General features: G+C 45.4%; 1 protein-coding gene across 3 annotated transcripts in view; it reads right to left on the reverse strand.

Moving 5' to 3' along the window:
- Positions 1-13568, reverse strand: part of Cacna1e (calcium voltage-gated channel subunit alpha1 E) — a 309640-nt gene extending 296072 nt beyond the window's left edge. For all 3 annotated transcript variants that reach the window (XM_052200273.1, XM_052200272.1, XM_052200271.1), the window contains exon 1: positions 13300-13568. In XM_052200273.1, coding sequence (XP_052056233.1) covers positions 13300-13568 — 269 coding nt within the window. The remainder of the gene's footprint in view (positions 1-13299) is intronic.
- Positions 13569-13881: the final 313 nt, after the last annotated feature.

Genomic DNA, 13881 nt, shown 5'->3' on the forward strand with positions numbered 1-13881 from the left:
ACCATATTCCCCAGGCCAGCCCCCCTCCCTGTGTTGCCACATCCACCCATGCACTCCACCTCCAGATAAGCCCACGCCCTTCAACTGCTCCTCTATCAACAGACCAGAAGAACACATGCACCTCAGTGCGTCCATATGGCTCCGTTATTTCACAAACACTCATTTCCATGCAAATACAATCCAAAGTTAGCAGAATGGAGAGACAGTTTCTTTAACTTTTTTCTGCCCACTCCATAACTGCTTCAGAGACTTCAGTCTGCTCTCCAGGAGCTAAGTGGTCCATCCTTAATCCTACATGCTTACACATATCAGTATCTGGCTTCCACCAGTAGAATACCCTCCAGGGTACACAGAGATCACTGGACACACTTCCAAAGGCTCAGAGTCTCCCCGCCCCACACACAGCTCTCCAATCTTTTCAGTAGCTTCATCCTCAGTTCACAGAAACTCATGCCAACTCTCTATGCTGACAGAACACAAAGACCTTGCAAATCCAAGAAACATAACTGACAAGAAAGAGTTTACTGGAAGGATGGTGAGCCCTGAGAATGGGTCAGGTGACCAGGGAGCCTTCCATATGCCTCCAGTTGGGCCAGGCTACCAATGTTTTATAAACGAAACAAAATCCAATGCATTTGGTTAAGGTTGTTAATGGTTTTGAACATCTGATCTGCTTTAATCAGAACCTTGCAGAAAAATTCTTCCCCACCATTGTTCCTCCAGATTTTGGCATCATTAATCTGAATGGTTCCTAGGAGAAGATACTGGTGCAAAATCAGCATTTGAAAAATATACAAAAGAAGACCAGTTTTGATGTAAATGCTTTAAATTTTATTTTTTAAAAATGTAAACGCAATAATTGGAAGAAAGCAAGAAAAAAAACTTCATGTAACATTATCATCTGCAGTGGTTAAAAACACTGACTCTAATGAGGCCTCCAGCTCTTGCTCGGTGTGTCATAATAAGAGGATGAGCTAACCTCTCCATGCCTTTTCCCCAGAAAACATAACCGAGTACCTCTACGATGTGGCTACAAGGAATGATTTCAACAGGCGCCTTCCAAGCACTAAGCACAATATTCTGGCATACAGTAAGTACTAAATATTGGACTTTTATGAACTGTATCTGTTGGGAACCAGAGAGCTTGGCTCAACACCCCCAGCTGAGCTGTTTGCACAGGTTTCTTGAGAGCAAAACATCCCGAGGCTTAGCTTGATTCCTGCCTTCCTGCCCGGTGTGGTACAGACTTCCCAGGTGCCTGACCTATGACTATAATTGTTTTCTCCTGTTCCTTCCCTGGCCTCTAGTATATATATTGCTGATCTCTCAGTAAAGCTTTGGCATTCTCCTTGCAGAATGACCCGTGTCTGTGTTTTTTGTCAATCCCCCGGGCCTACGCCCGATACTCAGTACCGTGGCAGCGCAGGTGCCGTCATGTATCATCGCTAATACTTGTACTAATATCTGATATGTTTGCAAGGACTTTCATTCTCAGTAGCTGGTGCTAGCCCTAAAACAGTCCTGTAAGGTTAACCTGACAGGGGAAATGAGTTCCATCTCCTCAGAGCTGAGGTGTGAGACCCCAAGGTTCAGGTATCTGAAGAGGCCTACACAGAGGTCACATGAATGATAGCTGGCAAAACTCTGGTTAGAAATCTGCCAAAAGTCAGGAGAAAGCGAGATAACACTGTTAGAAGGGGGGAAAATTCTAGGTTTTTAAATACTGAATCATCCATAATTAACTACATATTAATAACTTAAGAGTCATTCACAGATTACTTTGTGCCCATCACTAAGATACATATTCTTTATGTGCTGTCTTGCCTGAATGCCACAAAAATCCAACACGATGTGCCTTGCAGGTTCAATCACTATTTCCAGATTGTGCTTGGGGGCTCTGGGACAGTGTAGATAAGCAGGTTACCACAGCATACAGCTAGGAAGCAGCAAAGGTGGAACTGAGACTTGAATCCACAAGCCACACCCTTAACATTGACACACTCTCCTGCTTTGAGCAAGAGACTGGTGGGTTCTATATTCTACAGCTGGGCTGTAGATTCAATTGCCTGTATCCCCTCAACTCCTGGGGTTTTTATTATCTAGTAAAAAATAAATAAACTATCATCTGAGACTCTGAAAAGAGTACCTAATGTGGACTTTGGAAAAGGCAAGATGCTCTATCCTAGCTTAAAATAGGCATGAAATGGTCATGAAAGCACATATTGATTCCAGAGAAGTGTGTGACAGGAATATCTCCCACAGTATTTTTACCGACAAACTAAAGAAGTGTCGTTGGCTTGAGAACAGGTCAAAAGATTTGAGAAATGCCGAGCACTCAAGGAGTACGTACTAATGCACTGAGGAGAAGCAGAAGGGAGTCCCCAATGCTAACCATATTTTTATTAATTATTTGACTCCACTCTCAGAACACTTGCTTATCAAATCTGCAGATGACGCAGAGTGGGCAGAGGTTCTGTCCAGAGACTATGACAAGTGTGGGACCGAAAACGGCCGTGCACTGCTGGAGTCCCATCCCCTGGAGTCACTGGGGTTAGACTTGGAAAGGTAACTTAAGCCTCTTTAGCCTCAGCTTCCCCATGCTTAAGATATAGATAATGATTCTTGTCTTGTAGCTGTTGGTTTGTTTAAATGTAGAAAGGCTGGGATTTGGTGGCCATGGATAGATAGAGGCTTTCCTTTCCACTTGAAAAGATCCCCATACGATGGATGGCAACATCAAAAACAAAGAAAGATATAAAGCAAACCCAAAACAAATCAGGGCCCAAATCGCAACCTAAAGATCAAACTGAGGATTAAGTTGGAGGCACAATTCTGTCATCTCCTAATGTGAAAAGACCCTAAGTTTTGTTGACTACACTCTCAAGTCAGAAATCTAAGGCTATTTCTCATTTCAAAAGAATATTCACTGAAACAAATATGCTTATATTGTTCTATATTCTAGTAATTAAAAAAAAAAAAACAATCATGGAAAAATGGCTTCTCCCCTTGCAGGAATTTTCCACCAATACAAAAGTTATGTGGGAAGAAGTGTTGGGGTAAACATGATACACAGGTGACTCAATGGGAACCCTGAGGAAGGGCTTGGTCTTAGTCTCCTCAAGAGCAATCAAAGAAGGTGTCAAAGAGAAAATGGCCTCTAAGGACAATCCTAGAGACAGACAGACAGACAGAGGAGCAAGTGTGAAGGCTGGAGGCCTTCGCTGTCACCGGGCTGGCTGGAGCAGGAGCAGGGATGGAAACTGCGCCGGTCGCAGTGGACCGTGAGGCACCCTGCACATGAAGCCACAGAAGCTCAATTACAAAGTTAATAAACATCAGGCCCCAGAGGAAACAGCTTTCTGGCTTATCTGCCCTGCCACCAGCCGTGTGTAGATATTTAAATCTAAATTAACCGAGAGCTGATAAAATTTAAGGGCACATACAGTGCCCCTGTCAGGTAATACAAATCAAAACGTAACCACCATCGCAAGGAGTTCTCGTCTATAAGGTGGCTCAGTACCACAAGGACATTAAGTAAATACATGGACTGGATCAGCATTTCCTTACACAGCAGAAACCAAAGGAACTAACAAAACACATGGAGGCTCTAGAGTATTTTGATTTCTTGTTCTTAAGGGTTTTAAGCAACAGAGCATTCTGTCATTGCCTGTCTGGAGATGGAGAAGGGATCCCTAAGGAATTCATGTTCTCTGAGTGGGATTATGTCTCATGGCAGTCTGGCTTGGGCAAACACTTCTCTGTGGCCCGTTCACAAAGGGTTCTTATCACACTAGACTGAAGGTTTGTGGTATGTAGTTAGGGAACATGCTTCCTGAGTACCCAGTATCCCAGCATCCAGACACGTGGGAATTTTCTAACACAATCATTGTTCTTAAATTGACTTGTGGAGCCCTGATACTGAGTGCAAAATTGCATGTGTATTCTTTCAAGAGAATGGGAACCACGTAAAAACAGTGTACTAAGAAACCTAATAGATCCAGTATGCCAAGCAATTGCCTAGAGGCCATCGAGACAGCCACTCAAGTCATTTCCAACTTTAAAGTTCCACAAAATGTAGAGCTTACCCTTAAGAAAATAAAAATACACAGGGCCGTGGTGGCGCATGCCTTTAATCCCAGCACTTGGGAGGCAGAGGCAGGTGGATTTCAGAGTGTGAGGCCAGGCTGATCTACAAAGTGAGTTCCAGGACAGCCAGGGCTACACAGAGAAACCGTGTCTCAAAAAAAAACAAAAAACAAAAAAAAAAAAAACCGAATAAATAAATAAATTAATTAAATAAATAAATTAAAAAATAAATTTAAAAAAATACTACCACCTCTCAATAAGATCTTTAGAGTAGACCATCCCTTGACCTTGGTTGAGAAGATGACAGATGAACATGTGAAAGAACACGGAAAGGAGTTCAGGCATAAATGGCAGATACTCAGAGTGCAGCTGAAGAAGGAATCACCTGACATCCCTGGCTGAGATGCCCAATGAAAGTTCTATTAGAAACTCTAGGCGGCCATTTTCAATGTTATTTTCAATGTTTTCATTGGGAGCTCTCCAAGCAAACGTAAAGTCCACTGAGCCACCCATCCTTTGTAAAATACTTAGAACCACCTTCTGAATCACACGCTAAGGCACAATTACTCCAGGACACAGCTCTGATTCTATGGTTTCTAAGGCTGAAAGGGCTGACTTTCAGAGCAATAATATAAGTTCTCTGTCACCCTCTCTAGCCAGAGATGAGAACTTGAGATAATTTAACAAGCTGATAAGTAAAAATATTAATGAATCATGGGACTCAAGAGACGGCTCAGTGGTTAAGAGCAAAGGACATAGGTTCAATTCTCAGAACCCACATGGCCAATTCACCGTCTGTAACCCCAGTTCCACAGGATCCAACACCTTCATGCAGACATATATGCAGGCAAAACACAAATGTACATAAAATAAAAATAAATAATTTAAAAATGAATGAGTTGCAACAGATAACTATTTATGCATGAATGTGGTTTATAGTTTGTGAAAGCCCAGAATACGGTGCGTAGTCCATTCAGACTGAACATAACTTCAATAAACACTTGATTGACAATATTCAGAAAGCACTCCAGCATTCTGTGTGCCTAGAGGCCATCATTAGAAACCTCAATTGTCATTACATTATAGATCTCTGGATGCCAATTAATAGAGGTTTTACAGAAAATTTTCAAATAATAAACACTGCATTTTCTTTAACAGTGGGGAAGCCTGCGGTGGGTCATATAGAAATTGGAGCAATTCTAAGGAGAACTGTGAAGTAATACTTGTCTTTTGTAACTCCCAGTTCTCATGTAATGACCCCTGACTTTCTCCCAGCAGTCAGTGCTCCCATACTAACCACCACCAGAGTGCCCGGGTCCTGCAGATCCCAGCCACAGCAGTACTAGAGACAGCTTAATCACCTTGTTGATGCTTGTTAAATCAATAGCAACATATTTAATTACAAATCATTCAATAAAAGAATATGCACCACTTGTCATGTGCCTGCAATGTACTAGGTGCTGGAATTAAAATGGATGTGCCTATTCCCATAAGAGCCTGTTCTCAGTCACAAGGCCAAAAGGAATGAACTCACTCTAAGTTAATAATGTCATAAAACTGAGAGTCCGTATTCCCATCCCCAAGATTCCATCAATACTTTGATAGAATGATCTGGAAGCCCCAAAATATCTGAGCCCCAAAAATAAGTTTCTGCTAACAGCAGAGATTTAGGTTAGTGTAGCAGAGGCAGGTTTAGGCTGGATAATCTCCCTAGCTGTTTTACTTTGTTTGGTTTTTCTGAGGCAGGGTTTCTCTGTGTAGCCCTAGCTATCTGGAAACTTGTTCTGTAGACCAGGTTCCTCTCAAACACAAAGAGACCTTTGAGTCCCTCTGCCTCCCAAGTGCTGGGATTAAAGGCAGGAGCTATCACTGCCTGGCAGATTAGCAATTCTTATGAAGCTGTCTCTAAAGGTATGTCAAAATACAGAGCAAACTTGTTTGAAAGGAGCAGCATCTCTGTAGCTTCCAAGACCACCAGCAGCAAGAACACTTGGGAACTTGTGATAAATAAGAATTCCGAGACCCCAATTCAGACTCACTGAGTAGCAACTTGCAGAGCCCAGACCCACCCACAGAACTGTATCCTAACAGAGCCGACCAGGTAATTCTGAGGCAAGCTGAAGCTTGGAAGCTGAGGCCTTAATGAAACCAGTAGAGTGCAGGCGTCTGACTTCAACACAAAGCACCCAAATGAGGAATTAGCCCTGATGCTGATGGAAATCACCTACTGAAAGAAATGGCAGCTGACAGAACAGTAGCAAACTAGTTCCTAACAGCACACAGCTGGAAATTGCCAGGATGTTAGTAACTGTTGAAAATTCATTTCATGCTTTTTTGACTCAGACCAGCCCCGTGAGACAATGGTATGAAACCTGGGGAAAGTGGTACACTTCAAAAACCTTTCAACTAATGAGTCCTCCGCACGGGTTTCCAGAGCGTCCTGGTTCAGGAGGCCAGTCGCAACACCATGTGTCTTGACAATGATACTATATAGTCTTTCCCCCAGAAAAGCTCCGTAAATGTTGCTACCAAGGGCAATTCTTTTTCAACTTACCAGTTACCAACCTTGCGGCTACATCTCCTGTTATTATGCCTCCCTGGCAGAAGGACTGACAAACCTTTTAAAACACACTTTCCAGATTCGTCAGAGATACCATTAAGGCAGGCCCAATGGTGGTGATGAAGTAAGGCCCCAAGGTCACACAGCTGTGATCAAACTCTCATGAACCAAAACACCACACCTGGCATGGGTACACACAGAGCCTCTCACTTGAGCCACATAACAGGGACGAATCCCAGGAACCTGAGACTTGCATCTAACCAAGTGCTATATTTCCAAGTCTAGGGTTCAGTCTCTAACACTGTTAGAGGGGTTTGCAGGGGAGAACAACTCCCCGGAAGTAATCACTACACTCTTAGGGGGATATCTCAGGTACGACTTTGTGCTGCTGTTTTCTTTGATGTGATGCGTCTTTCCCTCTTAAGGACATATATTCTAGCTATTCTTGGCTTTCCAGAGATATAGAGATAACGAGATTCATCTGAGTTTATGGGGGAAAAGAAAAGACCAGAGATGGCAATTAAAGAAACGTATTTAGAATACTTGAGTGAAGAAGTGTCCCAGACGTTTCCTTGAAGTGAGCTGCACATACAAGAGAACACTAGATCAGAGGGACCTAAAAACTTGCGTGCTGTGCTTTCTGTTCTTGATTAAGAATGACGCTGGAGACATCACAGGGGAGCCCACATGAGTTCTCTCTGTGTAGGCTTAGAATATGGTAATGGAAATGATGGGCAGCTTTCATATCTCTGAACCTTTTTTTTTTTTAAGGGACTACTTTAAAAGTCACGTGGTGTGCCGGTGACAACGACAATGGTGCTGGTGGCAGCAGCAGTAGTGGGCTCCCCTGCGACACTCCACCCCAATTCCAATCTGAATTCTCACTGGGATTTAAAATGTTTATAGAAGCCTGCATCTTAGATCAGGGGCTCAGCATTTATCAGCACGAAGATGCCAGGGTACCATGAGGAGTCTAAGTGACAAAAACTTTGGAACATAAATGCCTTCTTCCTGACCATGATCTCTAAGTCAAAAGTAATCAGCTACCTATTTGTCAGGTATAAGAAGGCAACAATAGGAGACAGTCATTACACACATGGACAGAAAAGGCATGAAATTGTTACTTCTCTACTAAGGGGATATCTCAGGTAAGACTTTTAAGTCATGTGCTGCTGTTTTCTTTACCTCTTGAGGCTTGTCTTTCCCTCTTAAGGGTATGTATTCTAGCTATTCTTTGCTTTCCAGATTAAAACATTGTCCTCCAAGCTGCATTTCCCTCTATCACAGCCTCACCATAGACTGCAGAAGAGTTAATGAGAAAACTTGGTTTCTGATACTGATCCTGTCCAAAAGACCATTGTCATATCTAAGCAGAGGCAAATGACCTCGCTATTCTGAAAATTCTAGGAAAAACCCACACCTATGATGAATTATTCACAAAGGCTGAACCTAAAAATGAGAAGGGGAGACAGACAGACAGATGAAATGATGAGTAGAAGCCTGGGCTGAAAGAGGAAGGGAAGACCTGCCCTCTGGCTCCCCAAAGAAAGAGGATTAATTACCTTGCATTGAGGTCTACTCCTTCCTGTCTTCACGGTCAGGACTGATTGTGCAGATGTCCTCTGCGGGCCTGGACTTTCGTGGTGGGTGATGGTATCTTGTGAGTGCCCAGAGTGGGGGACTATAAAGATCAACAGTCCGATGGTCCAACAGGTAATGAAAGGGATCTGCATGAGTTCTGATAGCTTAGCAAATCTTGATTCACTTTTGCTTTAAATAAGAGTACAAAGTCTGAAGGAAACCAGATGTTTCTATAAAGAGGAAAGAAAGAAGCCGGTAAGGGGCGCCTACATTGAGCATGGTGATGGCTCTGAAGAGACAGGCAGTGTCAGAAGAGCCACTGATTCCAGTCTGGTTCTGTGGGGAGAAAGAATGGCCTCACCTCATTATTTTCTTCCTCCTCCTTTAATCCATACTGTGTGCTGCTGCACCTATTGAAAGGACGGCAACTGCAGGGAAGTGGGGGAGGGGGATAATAGGATGCGACCCAATAGACTAAACTATCACATCCAAGGTATGTTTGCTTTCATCCTCAGGTCGTTTTGTCCCTGTGAATTTGTTCATTCCCGCTCACTTCCCAGGCTGTCTCCCACTTACAAACGGCTCTCACTGTCATAGCCAGGCTTCCCTCACTTCCTATAAAGGACAAAACAAACAGGCACTCCTGGGAGCCACAGAAGACAGACATCTTTAATCTGCACCCTCTGTGCCAACTACAGCCATGGCATCTACTAGGGTCAATGGAAAACTATGAGGGCTCCACATCCTCTGGCTGCAGGATTACAGATTTCATCCCTGTTCATTCCCAGTGTCCCCAGTCAAGACTCATGACCTGCCAGAGCTACATCAAAGCCCAATGTCTTCCCAGGCCTGCAGTTTACTATCTTTCAAGGCATGTATATTTAGAGGCAACCAGAGAAGGAGAGTATATGCCAAAACGGGAGAACTAACACTTTCTGTAATCCTCAGCAAAATCCTCCAAATAAATTTACAATTCACTGAACAATTTACAAGGGGGGAAATCTGTGATATACACGCATAGCCTCAGACCTATATCCAGAGCGCCCTGAGGAGATCATGGAATTCTTCACGAGAAATCCTACATGCACAGCGCCAGGCTCACTATAATGAGCTTCATCTGCTCAAAGGCTGCAAACACATTTGATCTTCCTACTCTGAAATGTTGCCTTCTACACGACACATGTGCTTGCCCGCTGAGATGATGAGCAGGTGAAGGAAAAACTACCTCCCACGGCCGACCTAGCATGTAGAATCTCTTAAGTCAGACATACAATTTCCTTCCTTCACCCCTGACCTGGGGAAGTGCAAACAAGGGTAGGCTATATCAGAGATCCCGGGCGCCTACCCATGTAACTGTCCCCGAGCAAAAAGTGGGCAGAAGGCTGCAGTACAGCCAGCAGAAGGGGCTTTCAGAATAGCCAGTGCCCGGGGAAGAAAGAACACTTGTTAGATCTATTAGATGGGCAAGCCAGAAAGAGAGAAATGCCATAAAACGGGATATCACATTTTTAAATCAGATTAGCATTTTCAAAAAGACTACGTTATCATCTGCAGAAGAGAATGTCGTGAGAAAATAAAATTATCTCCCTATGCAGATGTAGCTTCTAAGAAAAAGGAAATGCATTCAGAGTGGCCTGTTGCCTTTCCACCATCTTTCATGTCAAATCTGGGTTACTGTAGGCATTTTCCTTCAAGCTGGAACTAGACAGCCGGTATGAAGAGCAAGAGAAGGCTCTCCAAAGTCAGCGGGTCCTAGAAGCACAAATTAGATCACACCTTTTACTTAGCTCGTCCTTTCAGATCAATAAAATTAAAATGCCTGACATGTAGGGAAAACACCTTGTCATCCTAGTTCCTTGGTTGACTTTCTGTCACAAAAGAAAGAAAGAATGAAAGAAAGAAAGAAAGTAAGAAAGAAAGAAAGTTCAAAAAGTGTAGTGCACAGTAATCAAAATCTACACCTGAATGACTGCATGTTAGTACCAGAGATGGTCTTAACAGCATTTCCTAGCAATATTCCTGTTCTGAAAACCTGACCCCCACAAAGAACAAAGGAATTCTTAAACTGGTCACTACCACCACCAGGAGTAAGTCAATTATTGATACATTAATCGCCTATGTGTGATTTAGCAACTGTGAAGAGGAACCCAGGAGTCTGGATGTTGAACAAGTTCTCAAGTGATACAGAGGAGGCTCCTCACTCTCAGTGAGATGCAGGAATCTAACTGACTTCACTCCGAATGAGTCTCACCTGGCAGGTGAGCAGAAATCCCCAAAGGATTCCATTAATAATAATGGATGCTTATTGGGTAATTAGGTGATGTTCCCTTGACACATTAACCCATTGAATTCTCCCAGTAACTCTTTATTATCACCCTGATGTTACAGGTAAGAAAATTGAATCATAGAGTAATGAAGTAACTTTTCAAGGTCACGGGGGCTTCTGGAGAAGCTGAGATTTGAGCCCAAGCAGCCTCGTGAGAGCGCTTTAAAAGTAACCTCTGCTCACACTGATTCTCAATAAGATGATGCAGATATTTGGGGAAACTGGATGTTGGGAACTGAAGGGAAGGTGACACTAGTTAGCGCCCATGCACCTTGGAAGAAAATGCAGAACCCACAGAGGCACAGTGTTTCCACGTGGTCACCACCGGAGGGAATTCATTAGTCAGTTACACTGTACAACCAGAAGGGGAAAAAAAAATCCAACCAGCTTCCCCTCAACGTCTTAGCAGATGTTCTCTGAACAGGTTACAACAGCCTACAGGCTGTAGAAACGCTGTAAAATGTCTAAGTATGGGGATAGCAAAGATGACTGGGACAGGACTTGTAGCCAAGGCTCTGAGTATGACGATAGAATCCATTCCTTCCGGAATCTCTCCTTTGGTGATCCTTAATCAGTTTTGGTTAAAGGGAAGGATGCATAAAACCTAGCAACACCTTGCTCTCAAAGCTCCTGGTGGAAAACCTGTGTCTTTGCAGCAGAAAAGAGGAAAAAGCTTTGGCGCTGGAAGCATGCTTCGTGTCCCAGTCCCGGAGCTTGAGCCCAGCCGGAAGTACCCTATGTGCTGCACCCAGTGACTTGGGAGCCCCGGACCAACCAGGGAGTTTTTGAAGGCGCTGTCCGAGGTGCCAAGGAGGGCTGCTGCCACACTTTGCCATCTGCAGGACTGAAAAGCGGCTTTGTCTACTGCAAGCAAACGGAGAAGGGGGCTGTCTGGGAGGCGGGGTGTCCTAAGCAGGTCACAGCAAAGGGGCACCTGGTGGGTGGGAAATCTAAAAGAACTGTAGAAAGCAGTCGAGGGAAGGGACCTTCACTGGGAGACCAGTAGAGTACTGCCCCGAGGAGTTATTTGCAGCCGCAGCAGCATGCGATACAATGCAATCTGTCCGCTTTGTGCAGCTCACTGACAGGCATGACTGCAGGGACCAGACCCCTCCCCCACCCTCCCCCACCCTCCCGGCTCCAAGCCCCCATCTAAATAGTTCAACCCAAGCACTCTATGGCCCGGATCATTCTGTGGAGGTGGGAGGGGGAGGTGAGAACTGGAGAACAAGGAGGAGAAAGGGAGAAACCCAGCCAGGGGGTGTCTGTGGGAGGATTGTGATCAGCAGGAAGCATCACTGCTCAGAGATGCTCCTTCATTTCTAATGAGGTGCTGCCTAGAAGCACCGTGCACCAGCCAATCCCAAAGCAGGGAACTGGAGGGGGGGAAAAAAGAGAGAAAGGCCAAAAACTAGAGCTTGGGGCCTGCAGGAGATGTTCAGGCCCTGGGGGGGAAGCAAGCTGCCTTGCAAACTATTACTTGACCCTCACTCTCCCCCACCCCCAGCCTCAGCTTTCCAGCTGCTGCACACCTGAGAGGAGGGCTGGGGGGAGGGAGCATGGAGCAAAGAGGAGGAGTTTCTTTTGCAGGTGTATTCTTCCCAAGAACTGTGCCTCCACAGGCACCCAAGTCCCTGTCCCCAAGCCAATCCCCCACATCTAACCTCAAAACATTGGCTGGCCTCCTGTAATCCCCTGAAACACCCTACCACCCTCAACTCCAAGTGGCCTTGTCAGGCATGCAAATTCTTAGTGCAGAGCAGGCAGTGAGTTGCCTAATCAGCAGCCCGCATTTGGTGCGCTTGGTAAAACCTGCAAAGATGTTCCTTCCATGGCCTTTTAATCCCAAACCATCACCTCCATAGTCGACCTCTCCACTCTCTGTGAAGAGCAACACCCTTGGCTTTAGGGGAAAATTGCTTGCACACCTCTGACCCTCAACTGATGGGTTCAGGCCCAGTAGATCTGTCTGGTTTAGGATACTGGGAGAGCAACCAGGTATGGCAAACATTAGGAAGCAACCCAGGGCCAAGAAAGGATGAACACACCTCCTTGCCTGAAAAGAGAGCTCCAACTTTGAGCTACTTGGGCTGGCGGTGACATGATCACCTCCGCAGACAGGCACTCACTTTCAATAGAACTTAAACTTGCTCTCCAGAGTTAGCTGGGTCCCTAGCCCAACGCCTGTTTCATAAGTATTCATTTGTCTACTTGTGTACATGGGTTAGGCTTGTGCTCTGTGGAGCTTCATGTCTGGTAAATGCCCTCCCAGAGCCTCAACTTTGCTGCTGGCAGACAGTGCAAGTGTCTTCCCAGCTGGTAGGAATGGGAGCAGAGGGGCTGGCTTAAGTGGAGGAAAAGAGAGGACTGGTTACGAAAGAATCCCTGAGATTTGAGGTAAGCCAAACCACATGGAAAGGGTTAGGACTTTGTGGGTGGCCGAGAAACAGACAAAGCCCAGAAAGAGGCAGATGCCTCCACACCAGGCACCTAAGTACACTAGAGATTTCTACATGGAAAATAATCCCCAAACCAAAAGTCTTACCTTGAAAACCACTAGTGCCCAAATAGGTCTCCAGGGCATCAGGCTTGCCCCTTGGATGCAACCAAGGTAGGGTGCACTTGAGCAAAGGGGCAAATTTTGGCACCAGGAAGGGGTGGGGAATAGATTCCATGCTAGGTGCCCCCCCTCACCCGATGGAATGCAAAGGGGGAGAGGGGAATTCATGATGGCAAGAAAGGATATGGCCAATCGATGAGCTTCTTGGCGTATTTCCTGACAATGTTATCTTCTCCGAAGATGAACAGGGATCTGTTGACCGTGAAACAGTTCTGCCGGACTGGTATGGGGTTGTACAAAGCCATAGTCCGCGCCCTCTGCGCTTTTGACTGCTTGTAGGCAGCTGCTGGCCCCGAGGCCGGTACTGGGGTTCCTTGTCGGTTCCTGCTCTGGTCCGAGTCTCCATCGCCTGAGCCTGGCCTGCCAACGACCACCGCCTCCCCGAAACGAGCCATCCTGAAGTTTAAACAGACAGAAGACACACAAAGGTGATCGCCGAACAACCGCACACAACAAGAGGCAGAAAAGACACAGGCAGGCTCAGAGCCTTATCCACACAGGCGTAGGGACCACCGCCTCTGGGGACCCCTGCAGGCTCGTCAGCCCTGCTCTGAACTGTTGAATCTAAAGGCAACCTCTGCGAAGCTCCATTCCTCAAGGAAAAAAAAAAAAAAAAGAAGAAGAAGAAGGGGGTAGGGCTTCTAGAGGGAATATTTTCCCCAAAATGCCAGCGTGGGGTGGTGCTCAGGGACCGGAGAGGGGTGGAGT

Source organism: Apodemus sylvaticus, chromosome 12 (assembly GCF_947179515.1).
Source record: "Apodemus sylvaticus chromosome 12, mApoSyl1.1, whole genome shotgun sequence".
Lineage (NCBI taxonomy): Eukaryota > Metazoa > Chordata > Mammalia > Rodentia > Muridae > Apodemus > Apodemus sylvaticus.